This window comes from Chanos chanos, chromosome 6 (assembly GCF_902362185.1).
Source record: "Chanos chanos chromosome 6, fChaCha1.1, whole genome shotgun sequence".
NCBI lineage: Eukaryota > Metazoa > Chordata > Actinopteri > Gonorynchiformes > Chanidae > Chanos > Chanos chanos.
Genome location: NC_044500.1, coordinates 14,166,430 through 14,179,667, shown reverse-complemented (window position 1 = coordinate 14,179,667; position 13,238 = coordinate 14,166,430). Strand labels below are relative to the sequence as shown.

The 13,238-nt window shown below is 39.1% G+C and overlaps 1 protein-coding gene across 1 annotated transcript; it reads right to left on the bottom strand.

Annotated features, from left to right (window-relative positions):
• Positions 1-3,258: 3,258 nt before the first annotated feature.
• flot2b (flotillin 2b) lies at positions 3,259-11,002 on the bottom strand. The gene is made up of 11 exons (XM_030777035.1): positions 10,844-11,002; positions 9,922-10,003; positions 9,429-9,519; positions 9,055-9,178; positions 8,790-8,908; positions 8,308-8,421; positions 8,091-8,210; positions 7,605-7,819; positions 7,209-7,392; positions 6,327-6,476; positions 3,259-6,019 (listed from the first exon to the last, which is right to left on the bottom strand). Exons 1-11 carry the CDS (start codon positions 10,890-10,892, stop codon positions 5,987-5,989), a joined length of 1,281 nt encoding a protein of 426 aa, XP_030632895.1. The 5' UTR covers positions 10,893-11,002; the 3' UTR covers positions 3,259-5,986.
• Positions 11,003-13,238: the final 2,236 nt, after the last annotated feature.

Below are 13,238 nucleotides of genomic sequence, written 5' to 3'. Positions count from 1 at the left end.
GAAGTGGGAAGCGAGTGGAACAGTAACATTTTAACCAATTAACTTAATCCTTTTTTTTTTTTAGCTTATGATCTTTATCAGGACTGCATTGATTTTGATATGATATTATGGTGCAACTTGCAAGATATTCAGGGTGGTTCTGTGATTTGATTGAGGTCTGGATTTGATTATGACTCTTCTGCTGGGAAGGTAGTGTCGGTTCTAGGTCACGTCAAAGCCTTATTAAAACTAATCTATACTGAATCCTGCGAACAGCAATAGATGGTTATGCAGATGTTTCACAGAGAAAATATATAGTGTTTTGTACAATGAAAACAAAATAAAAATGAGAAACTTGACCCAGTGTCAAGAGCTGATGTTTAATATCTTGGTGCATATAAAACATTTCTAGTGTCTCTTTTGTCTCTCGTTGGTCCTTACATAATGATATGATACACAATAATATATTTTTGGCCTGCTCACAAATTAATAAGAAAAAAAGAAAGGATTAAATAGTCTGGTTCTTTTGAGGGTAAAACTTGTTTTCAGTTAAAAAGTTCCATATCTATATCATAAGACCATTCATCATTTTGGACTTGGATTATGTCAGGTATTAGATACAGACATACAATTTTCTCCATTTAAATTGGTCTAGCTAGCCTTCCTATTCCAGATCATTGCATGCACAATTTAATATCGGACAAAGAAAGATAACATTATTTTATTTTATTTTTTTTTATTCTGCCAAGTCTGTCTTGTAGTTTTCAGATGAATTTACCCAGCTCTCTCCATTCTGTATTGCTCATGTGTTTCTTATCAGACTGCCTGTCCTCATCCTGCCAACCACAGTCATTCTCATCATGTTCTCCCAATGCCTCGGTGCAGCACTGCATTCTAATTGGACAGCCTAGCCGAATACTATCAGATATGTACTTATCTGAGGTTAAAGACAGATCAATAATGGCATCAAAGCCATTTTGCTCTTTATCTCAGTGAACATAATGCATTTAAAAAGCTGAAATGCTTGCAGAGATTCCCTTTGTAGTAGAGTTGTATTCAGCTGGAGAGGAAAACTGATGTAGGATTTTTGGGCTCTGAGTAACATATCTGTTACTTAGAGCGTCTAATTCACTGGTACGCTTCAAGGCTTTCCTTCTGTGATGAGCAACATGGGTGCATAAATGTGTCCGTTCTTATCTTTAAATTGTAATTGAACAGCTGTCCCAAAGAGACTACAACACCCAACGAATTGACACACACACAGTAAATATGCACAAAATTGATGACTCACACGCACTGCCAGGAAATAAAGCAATTACACCTTCATTTTCTAGGCTACTTTGCAACATCTCTGGACTTCAGGAAATAACTTTACTATCCAGATAAGACAGGCGAATAATTGTGGACTCGCACTTAATAATTGCTGCCATTCTACAACTGGTAGTTAGTGGGCTACTAGCATGTAGAGTAGGATCTCGGAAGTAGAGTGAGAGCACGGTAATTATGGAGAAGCTTTATTCTCCAGAATTTTCTGACATCTGTCTCTGTGAGTGAAGGCACTGTCAGCTCTGCACATATATAACGGAGACTACGATGAGGTCCTTACACTGCTGAACAAAGGCAGATGAGGTTCTCCCCTCCCCTCTTCTCCTAGGCACTCTGGGGTTATTTTAATACCTTGCCCGGAGGATATATGTTCAAAGGGAGTGGAGAAACTCAGGATTTATATGGTTGAGGCTTTTGCTAGTGGGATGCAGATTCACCCACTTGCTGGCAGATTAAATGGTGAGAGGATTAGATTGTGGGGGGGGGCTGACATCTGAGCATTAAGGCTTAATTAGGCAGAATATTCAACCCGCATTGTATATTTTAACTGTGTCATATTTTAGAGTTGTGATGTCAGAAACACAGCAGAAAGTTCTAGAAATTGCTTTAGTCACCGTAGCGCTCTCTGCTTAAGGCCGCAGCTGTATCAGCAGCAACAGCGGCAGAGATTGCGAATGATGGAGGTGACAAGTGTGGGATCCATTTCAAGATTTAAGTGGGGTGGAAAATTTAAATCACCATGTCTTTGAATAGCTCCATTGGACAAACACATGTTTTCCTCGAAAATTCTGGCAAAGGCACCCGCTCTAGAGCTCCTGATGAGCTGCTTGCTCAGGTATCTGGGAACTACATTGGAACCTATGGCTGCAGACGCCTGAGGAACTTGGAGACATTCCCCGGGACTCCAGAGACTTAATTTTGTAGCACAAGATGCTTCAGCTGCCTACTGCCCTGAAGCTCAATCCTGTTCCAAGTCTCTGAGTTACGTAACAGCTAATGGGGCCAATCTCTCCCATTCGACGTACGCACTAATTTAAACCGTTATAGAATGTTGATTTGAATATTTCCATTCCTTATTAGAAGTGGTAGTTACTGATATCAGTCCTGTTTTAGCACCTCAGCACAATCCATGAAGCAAAAGACAGGTGCCGTGAAGTCATGTGAATAGTTCCTGTAAGTGCGGAGGTTTTCACAACTGGGGCTCTGTCGTTTTATTTTTGAAACATACATGTAAAAGTATTGTCAAACTGCTCTCATATTCACAACCAAGGCAAGACCTACTGATCCATGATAATGAATGTTAATTAACACGGTAATGATTTAATGACAAATGTAAACATAGATGTGATAAATGATTTTTCTCAAGGGAAAAAACTACATGTATGTTTGCCTTGCAAGGTTTCATCTTCTGTAGCAAGAAATATTAAAACATACGTTTGTTGAACACCATATAAAAATATGGTGGCCTACTGAATATAAAATGTAAGTCTCAAAGGTGAGTACTCACAACTCTCTCTCTCTCTCTCTCTCTCTCTCTCTCTCTCTCTCTCTCACGCACAGGAGCTGAGGTGACATCCTGGTTTGTTTTTTTTTGGTAACAGAAATTTGGGACTTTAGGCTGCTCTTAAATGATTTGTATTATTTATAAATAAGAAGAGCAAAACAGGTACTTTTTTTTTTACTCTTCACTGTCTGCTTTCTATATAGAGTATATGAAATGCATATCTTTAGACTAAATGCTTTAGCAAACTACAAAAAAAATGTCAAACCGCTAAAGGCAATTTTTCCCCACATATTCAGACAGATGCTGCGCATGAACAACTGACTCTAATTCTAAATAATTAACTCCAGCGCATTAATGAATACACTATAGCTGCACGAATACGCAGCACTGCAAAACATAACTCTCATTTTGCATGTGGCATTGTTCATATTAGAATGATTCCACAGAAATATGGTGGCATGACATTTATTACATTAAAAGATACATGCACAGTCAACATGCAATTGTTTTTTTTGTGTACATAGTATAGATACATAAACCTAAAAATAAATGTTAACTTGACTGACAGTGGAATATTTGGTGATCACATGTCTATATATATGTATGACACATTCTGAAATATTATGGCGAAAAGCAAAAGCAAATTTTAGCATTTCCTTTGCCTGTGCGCATCTGCAGTTTTCCTGATATGCTCATCGAGATCAAAATAAGTCCTTAGCTACTAACACAATCTTCATATTGTTAGGGGTACAGTGCTGCTAACTAAATGAAGCCATTTTTCATTTCTCAAAGTGTGCAACATCAAGGGATTTAACAAAGCATTATTTTAATTACATCATTGTACATAACAAAAGAGAAAGGGGCATAATTTAAATTTCACACATTTTAGGCGGGGTTTTGGCACGACCCACGGCACCTGCGGTACACAGTTAAAGCTCTTTTTAGGGGCAAACGCAAAAATTTCGTCGCTAAACTGAAATCTTTATTAGATTTTGATAGCTGATTAGCCATCGCTAGCATGACTGTCATAATGCCGCTCGGCTATGTCGTTATGAGACAAACTTCATAAATACAGGAAATATTCCTGAAACGCCAATTAAGTGGTTGAAAAAGAAAATTGTGAGAATGTCTATTTTTCTTACTTCGATCTCCTAATATGAAACGCGTCATTACTTTCAAACATAGAAAGCGGAGACACGTGTCATGCATTAATAATTATTATATAAAGTACCTGAACCCTGTTAACAGGTGCTGTTTTTCCACCGTCAGTCATGTGGAAACCACTTTTGGTAGTTTTTGATCAGGAGGAATAGGATAAATAAGCTCGTGTTGGATAGATCAGCTAAACTGTTGGCTACCTTCCTGCCAATAGTAAGATACACTGAGAGATTCGACTGATGACCAGAGATTCCCTATGTTCCCAAACATCTTGTATTTGCTTCACCAGCTGATTTGTCCTACATAATTTGACGTGAAAGTTGAAATAAGATTTTCGTAAAGTGATAGGGACAGCCCCAGTTAAGTAGAAAACTATGCCCCTGAAGAGAGAGCCTCCTTTTTAAAGTGAACAGGTGAGGACAGTAAGAAAGCCTATTAAACAGGGGTTAAGGAAAAGCCGTTGTCCGAGACATATCACAAACATAAAGCCAAATTAAAAAAAATGTTTTTTTAATTCTGTTAAGTAAGTCTAAACCACCAACTATTTGGCTTCTCTGTGTAGACTTTTCATTAGTAATGTGACTACAAGACCACAATGGGTGTAAAATAGCCTCTGCTTCTTACAACACAACAGACCATAACACAATACAGACAGCAGCATATCTAGACTTCTACTGCATCTTTGTCCGCTTACCAAGGGCCAATAGAACAAAGAGGTAATGCAACTTTCACAGTGACAGATGACACAAAACGCAATAAGTGTCCTTTCGGTTCAGTTGAATAGAAAGTGTTTACAGGAATGATACATATATGAGTAACTATGCAAAGATTTTACATATCATGGCTTACAAGTGTTACTATGATTAAAAAAGGTACAAATAAATCCTCACATCCCAGTCAAGTAAAAACAAATCTAGGTTCTGATTGGGTACGGCAGAGAACAATAACATCTCATGACCTCACTCTTTCACATTGATTAGAAAAAGAGAAAATAAACACACACACACACAAATAAAACTCTTAAAATATGAAAGAAAAAAGTTAGTGTCTAACATCTACATACATAAAAGCAATGTTTATGTGGTCAGGAATGGTAAATTGAATAAAGAGAGTTTACTAACAGTTAACAATTACCTGATACCTGAAACTCTAATTCCTTGGGATTCTGTAAAGGTTTACATTTCAAGTGGTTCTCTGATTGAACTAACAGAGCAAGTAACAACTTTCCATGGCTTTTCCCTAAACATAAGACAGAAGGAGTGAGAGAAAGCAAATCATTTGCTTAGTGTTCTGGCTGTGCATATAGGGCGTGTTTCTCTTTTCATCTGAGAAAGATGAATGGTAGTTGAGAGCATTCAGAGGTAGGAAAGAGTCGGGCTTACCTCAAATGCAGCTGGTAACTATCTGTAAGGCCATAGTATTACCTGGAATCTCAGGTTACACAAGAGACCAGATGAAAGATTTCATGACCTTGAATATTCTCAAACACAGCAAAGGTAGTGAGACTGCTTTCACATGAAACACTCTTACTGTAATGGGTGTAAAGACCACAGCTAATAGTAAAATCGTGATGACCAAAATGTGAGATTTGTTATTTTGATTATAAGTAATGATTTCATTGGAACATGTTAAAATAAAAAAAAAAAAGCACTACATGGCCTACGGTACTAGTGGATTTACACGCAAACAGAAACATATCATCTATACATAAAATGAAGTGCATGATTTAATAATTACATTATGCACCATAAATATTTGTTTGATTAAAAAGGTTATTTTTTTTTCAGGAAATAACATTTCTGAAAAAAATAAAAACAAACAAACAAACAACATAAAAATGTCGGAGGAATAGCGACACATGCAGATATTCTGGTCCTACAAAAATTAAGGCACCAGAGGTTTCAAATATCCATTTGTTTATAAAAAAAAAAGAAAAGAAAAGAAAAGATTCTCAAGTGTTCTGAAGGCAGTCTAAGTGAGTGCATAAATCATATCGGAGGAGAGAGAAGCCAGTTGATTTCATGCGCCAGTCATCTTCTGCAACAATGGCATCTGAACAGAAAAGAAAAGAATACAGTTTCAATTCTCAGCTCTCCACTTTTAATTCTGAGTCTTTTTGTTTAAAAAAAACACACACACAAAAAAAAACACAAATCGAAATCCAGGCAGTACCACAAAAAAAACCCACTACAAATTTCACTTATGAAAAAGCCCCACGCTCATTCTACGCCTATCACGGATCATTGTGCTGTTTATCAGTATGCACTAAGCTGTTTGCAGACTAAGCGCTTAATTAGGTCTTAAGTGCTAATTATTCTAATGACAGGAAAGGGCAGGCAGAGTTTGTTCCAAAACGAACCTTCGACAGGTCCACTCCTGTCAGCGCATTCACAGACACGGGGAGCTCGGCGAGAAGGCGGTTCACCTCCCCTGTCACACGGTTGCCTTCCCCACTCAGAATGACAATTTCGTTGGTTTTGGCCAAAGGAGCAGACACCTTGGCGGCAATCTGTGAGGAGGAAAAAAAAAAAGAGAGTTACACGACGGAGAGACGTCATTCTCTGCCCTAAAAAACTCTATCTGCTTTTCTTGGGGACACAGTTACAGTTTATTATTTTCTGGTTTTTACTGATGTCTCTTGAAAAATAGCTGGTTAAAAAAAAAAAAGACACTTCGGTTTAAAACCAACTTTCACACTAATTTCATGTTCTTCCATGCATCATAAATGATTTGGAATTTACATGACAGCACTGTTACTTTTTGATAAAATGTGCCCTCTTGTGGTGAAATTTGGAACACAGGACATAATAAAAGGTGAGCAAAGAGTTGAAAAACACTTTAAAAGAAAAAAAAAAACACCATGTTTGGAGTGAGCTTGAAGGAAAACCGGGAAAACATGTAAATCTGCATATGCCAACTACAAAGGGCATGCACTTGAAATGGATTTGATTTTTGCATTTTTTTAAATATTTTGCATTCAGATATTTGTATCATTATTTGTATTGTTACTCAGTATGAATCAGATTGTTGTCATATGAGAAGTTACATAGATATATCTCATCTGATTTTCACCTGATCTGCACGTCTAGGAATAAACACAGACAAATTCACCATGTCTCCATGCAGCCGTGAAGTGCAGCAGTTTTTTTTTCCCCCCAAATTGGTACAAAGCCACACACCTAAATGCACCTAGAACACACTCTCTTTGTTTTCCGTAGCATTTCCCAGAAAGGAGGATTACCTTGGGCAGTGCCTCCAGGACCAGAGCAGTTTTAGCTGCGTCTCCGTACTGCTGGTAGGCCTCTGCTTTCAACCTCATCTTCTCTGCCTCCGCTTTACCCACCGCTTCAATAGAAGCAGCTTCAGCCTCACCGATGCGCTTAATCTTCTCTGCGTCTGCCTGAGCTGTCAGGACCTTCTTCGTCCTACACAACGGTTCAAACATTTACCATGGCTTTCGAATAAACACAGCACACAAATACCATACATCAGAAAAAAAAAAAAAACTTTCATAAATATGCTATGAATACAGATGGCCTTATTAATATGGAAAATTAAGAGTCTGATGGTAATGTTTTGTACATGAAGTATTCTCATTTCTGGCTCACACACTAAAGCAAACGGGAAAGTCTCTTACTTGTGGCCCTCAGCTAGCTGCTGCATCTTGTAGGCCTCGGCCTCTGCGGGTCGTTTGACGGTAGCGATCAGCTCTTTTTCAGTCCTGTCAATCTCTTTCTCCTCTATGGTGATCTGCTTCTTCCTCTGTACCACTTCAATCTCAATCTCCTCCAATCGAATCTTCTGTTGCTCTTTAGCTGCCTGCAGCTCATAGGCCAGCTGAGCTTCAGCTTTCTGTACAGAGGAGAACAGACAGGTAGGATTGTGGGTTAATAAGCACTTAAAGTCACAGCAGGAGAGGTTGGCCAAAATATGATTAGGTTACCATGTACTTCGTGTGTGTGTGTGTGTGTGTGCACGCGCACATACATATGGTGTACAAGTAACTACAAAGATAAAGGAAACACCTACATGGTGCCTAAACAAGGCTTTCATCTTCAGTTTATACATTAATCTTGTATGATATAAGACATAATACAAAATAGAGATGTAGATTCAGTCACACCTTAGTGTTGACTTCTTGATTGAAAGCGGCTTTCTGTAACTCCAGCTCTCTTTTGGAATCTGCCATTTTGGTGTCAGCCAAGAACTTGACGTCCATCATTTCTTTCTTGCACTCAGCTTCCTGGACAGGCAGGGACACGTTTCGTTAACCGAAATCCCAACCCCCGCCCCCCCTTGAGATTGGCATCAGTATTCATACCAGACAGAGGAGCCCTTACCCTTATTCCAGCATCCCTCTCTGCTTCAGCCACACCAATGTCTGCATCCCTCTGGACTGCTGCCGTCTGGGTCTTTCCCAAAGAGCTCAGGTAATCCAATTTATCATAAACATCCTGCAACAACAGACAACAGCTGAGCCACTCCTTCAAAACACACAGACAACCAACTGCATGTTTACATGCATTATTTAGCAGCGAATTAAAAAAGAAAAAAAAAAAGAAAGTTAAGCAAGTCTGACTGTCGTTCATCCATTGGCTGTTTTTTCCCTGAACTGTAGCTGAAGTTTTAGAAGTATAATTATGATCTGTAATCAGTATCCAATGTCGAGATAAACACGAGGACAGGGTTAAATTTGTATGAAATCACACCGCTCTCTCTTATGGCAATCCCTTATAAAATCTTCCAGATGGACAAATGAAATGAAATGATGCTGATTATATGATGGAGCTGCTGACCAAATTTCTCTGTGTCTTATACTCACTTTGATGGTGAAACTGAGGATCTCAATGCCCATTCGGCCCACATCTGGAGCTGCAACCTCCCTTACTAACTGGGCAAACTGGTCTCTGTCCTGGTAGATCTGCTCAACAGTCAGAGTTCCTATGAGCAATAGAGAGGTCATTATTAGAGAACGTCATTCCAAAAACCAGGACTGAATACATCATCATCATCATTATCTAAGGCCCAGTCAGATATATGGTTGATGTTTAAGACATTAATCAAAAATGTTTCTGCTGTCTACTCACCAAGGATCGAACGCAAATGTCCTTCAAGGGTTTGCAGGACAACGGCCTTAATTTCCATGACGGATTTTCCCAAAAACTGCTCACAAGCAATTGCCAGCAAGTCACAATCAGTCATGACTTTCACCTAATGATGACAGAGGAGGGTTCGAAATTTTTAAAAACATACTGCAACATTAACAAAGGAAAATGACATCACATTTGACTTGATCTATTTCAGTGCAGAGATATCTACAGCTGATATTTTATACGCTGACATTTAATGTACGTTTAGAAAACAGTGTATTCTGTCTCATAGGAAAACATACAAATTCATTTGTTAACAGTCTTGGAAATAAACCTGGTGGAGGTATCAGGTAGAAAAAAAAAAGGTTTACCTGGGCCACTCCAGTGACAGTGATAGCCACCCCCTCAGCTGTCTCCACATCCTCACACTTGGGCTGTAGAGTCATAATTTCTAATGTAATCCTTTTGGAAAGATTTTGACAAAAGTTGGTGTAAGGATTACCAAAGACAACGGAACAGCTTTGTTAATGGTCACAAAAACAGGAGGAGCAGGTTTTCTTCAACATGGCTCTGATTACACTGAGGGGTATAGTTGCTGTACAAGAAGAATAAAAACATACTATGTAGACCAACCATGTTAAAATGTTGTGAAAATAAACACCTAAAACATATGCAGATCATGTGAGGCCACAAAAGTTTATGCATAAGCACATCCTTGTGGTTAGCCAACACAAGACACTGGACTTTACCAAGAATTTATTTTAAAAAAAAAAAAGTGGGCTGGACCGATTGTGGACATATAATTGGTCACAAGGCAAAAGTTAGGAGGAAGTTCAGTGTTGGGCAACAATACAGAGGCCTTACTTTTGTGTGTCTGAAATTAGCCACCAAGCCCAGGCCCAGCCACCCACAACATAGGTCTTTTCGTCCGAGCCGCAACAGCCACCTGAGAAGGCAACGTTAAAAGCAATCAGTACACAAATATTCGCAGTACTTCTTAGGCTCACCACAGACAACTTCTCCGCAACTGTTATAATGAACTGCTCAAATGAAATGAATGAAAAATCAACAAAATTCAATCAACTATTTACAAGGCACATAAGATACACATATCTAAACTATACTACAAAACCTATTTTTACTCTTCCTCCCTGTTCACTATTTTTTCCGGGGCAGAGCCTTCGATCATAAATATGCGGTTGTGCTACACATTAAAAACCCATTTCTCCTGTCCTAAGAAATAAGAGGCAATTAAAAATCACTTAGATACGTAACTCGTTCATTTCCCAGACCGGGAAGTGACTGCCTGTTTCCATTACTATGCCCAAGTCATGTGGTCTGATATTTCTCAATCAACTAACTTATCAGCATGTGATAAGACAATATTGAGGCCTACATTCTTCATCACTATATTAAACATCCATCGATGTCTATACATAAACAACGCTGTGAAAACGCTGCAAAAATCTCTAGATTAGTCAAATGTGTAAAGTTAAAAGAAACGAGGATGTTTTTGCCTTAGCTACTCACATAGTCAAATGATTAGCTCAGCTAGCAAGATCATAGCTAGCAAAACAATTATTTCCAGCAAACGCAAGTTTCAGTTACACAACACACCAGCTTCCTTTCCTCGCTCACCACGAAGCACATATTCACGTTCAGACTTCAGAACACTGCAATCTTATGAAACGGTTTATTAAGACATTCCAGATTGCTAGCTACACAGCTTGCTCTTAGTTAGCTAAGACTGATAGCGTGAGTAAAATGAGATATTTAGCAAACGCACCTGAAACAACAAGGGCTTCATTTGGTCCAACAGTGAGACAGCTACCCATAATGGTATGCACAATGTAATTTCTCAGTAAATGCAATTCGTTGAGTCGGAGACGAATGTCTTACTCTGTTGTGACTATTCGACAACCTACTGGTCGCTAAGAGGCCTTTACGTTCATTAAACCTCTCGGCCCCCGCCCATTCTATGTGAAAGGGGGAATGTTTGTCAATATAACAGGTCCTGCCCACCGTAGGCCAGCAGGGTGTGATCGAGTCAAAGCACACGCTGTCCATATGCCATCATACAGTTAGTCTGGCTTTAAATAATAATAATAACTATTATTATTATTATTACTCAGAGGGGAAATCTCATAATGTGTCGAAATTCTTGGCAATTAATTGACCTAAGTTCAAGATAGTGATCAAAAGACATGAGTTGACATTTGTAAAGGCAATAAAGTTATTCAATCGCCCCGCTCTTTTTACGTGAAATACGCTTAGGGTTAAACCGGTTTTGGGTATTTAAAGCTGATCTGACTGTAGATGTACCATGAAGCCATGTGTATTTTGTTGAACAGTAAATTCAGAAATGGTGCGTAGGATCAGTTAAATTCGTGGTTATAAAGGGTATTTTGCTTATTTATTTCCATTGTCGCGCTCGGAACTCATTTCCTTTCCTAGAACACCAACATGCTTAACAGGCACAGGGCCTAAGTTCTGAATCATCACCATGTTACCAAACAGTGGAGAGCCGCTGGAAAGACCACTGTTTTGAGGCAAAATATTAGGATCAACAATGTCTTCGTTGGTATTAACTTTTAGAAATGTCTCTGAGACCATGCATCCAGACATCAATACTTTTCGATTCTGAAATCGAGGGATTTTTGCTGCATAAATCACAACACAGGGCCATTGGCATACCTCAGAGACACACTAGTCACTACGCATCTTCCTGACAGGCAGTAAGTTGCATGTAGACAAGGTTTAAAGTGATGAGGTTATGATTACCTCTCCATGCATACTGAGTGATCCTGGTGTCAGTCATAGTAAGAAGGTCATGGAAAACTAGGAAGAGGAGGAAGTGAAACCAATAACTGTTCTGCTTTATTCAGATGAAAGGGTTATAATCAGGACGTCTGCCACTCAAGCTGTCCGTGCAAATCAGATATCATTCCGCAGTTAGTGTAATCACGCTGTATCACATCAGCTGTCAGTCTGTGGATACCTAAGCTCAGTGCAGTAGGCGATTTGTAGGGGGATGAGGGAGGGATGCCATCCCCCTTGTTAGCAAAATGACCAAAATGCATCCCCCTTGTTAACCTGTCATCCTCCTATATACTCTTTATAGAGTAGTGTCAATGACTATTGGGCCATCCCTCCGTTAAAAAAAACCAAATCGACTACTGCGTATACTCATATAGTGCTTAGAGCAAATTTATGATGATGCTGCGTAATGAGCAACTGAGGTATAAAGATTCCAGTCCGATAGGTGGCCGTACAGCGCCAATGCATTGGATTGAGGTTGAACTACTTAATCGTCGAAGAAGAAGAAGACGCGTGCGCATGAACAAACCGCAGTGCAAAGCCTCAGTGGCTGACTGATAACGTATAACCAAAGCTACAAAATACAGGTGCTAAAATATTTCGTCAAAATGATCATTTGAGATAACCTTCCTTTGTGTCGGAGGAGAGTAAGTATTGTGTTTTCCACATTTCGGTGTGCTTATTTGCAAGTACTTGGTTAATGTTTTACAAGTTGAAAGCCGACTGCATCATAGCCACTTCAACTGCTAGCCGTCTGACTCTGCTTTTACGTTCATTGTACGCGATCTCTGTATTCGTTCAGCAATTTAGGAAACGAAACGAGACAGAAGGCCCGAACGTTAAGTGTCCAGTGTATAGAAGAGGTCCAAGGCTCGTTGGGTTTATAGAACTTATTGTCAGTGACATTGTGGCATGTAAACTCGGCATACGTCACTCGATTGAATTTCAACTTATTTCTGTCCTATCGAAATGCGCAATGCAGAGGATAATAATTGTGGCATTTGTTGTGTTGTGCTTTACACGTTGATTCAAAGCTACTAGCATTACAGCTAAACGGATATGAAGATCTATAAGCATGACGTCATGGTAACAAAACAAAGTCGATTAAAACGTAATCAGAATACTTGCAGGTGTTAAACAAATAGCTCATTTGAGTACGGTCATTATCTGAATGTAAGGGTTGAGAATTTCAAGATCTGCTAAAACTTGTTCACTCCATAGACCTGTACTCTCGCTATACTTACTAAATTTTAAACCTATAGGAGACACCATGGACTGCCACGTGACTCCATGTGACTCAACGCGGAAGAAAACCGAGAGTCGGCGTTCTTTCCGAGCTAGAAATTCTTTGCACTTCGCACAAA

Bases quoted from the DNA above. Each gene is read 5' to 3' on its own strand.
- flot2b (XM_030777035.1), bottom strand. From the start codon at position 10,892: ATGGGTAGCTGTCTCACTGTTGGACCAAATGAAGCCCTTGTTGTTTCA. The intron at 9,179-9,428 runs GTAAACCTTTTT...TGTCATCATTAG, and splicing joins CTGTCACTGGAGTGGCCCAG to GTGAAAGTCATGACTGATTG. The intron at 8,909-9,054 runs GTGAGTAGACAG...TATTGCTCATAG, and splicing joins ACATTTGCGTTCGATCCTTG to GAACTCTGACTGTTGAGCAG.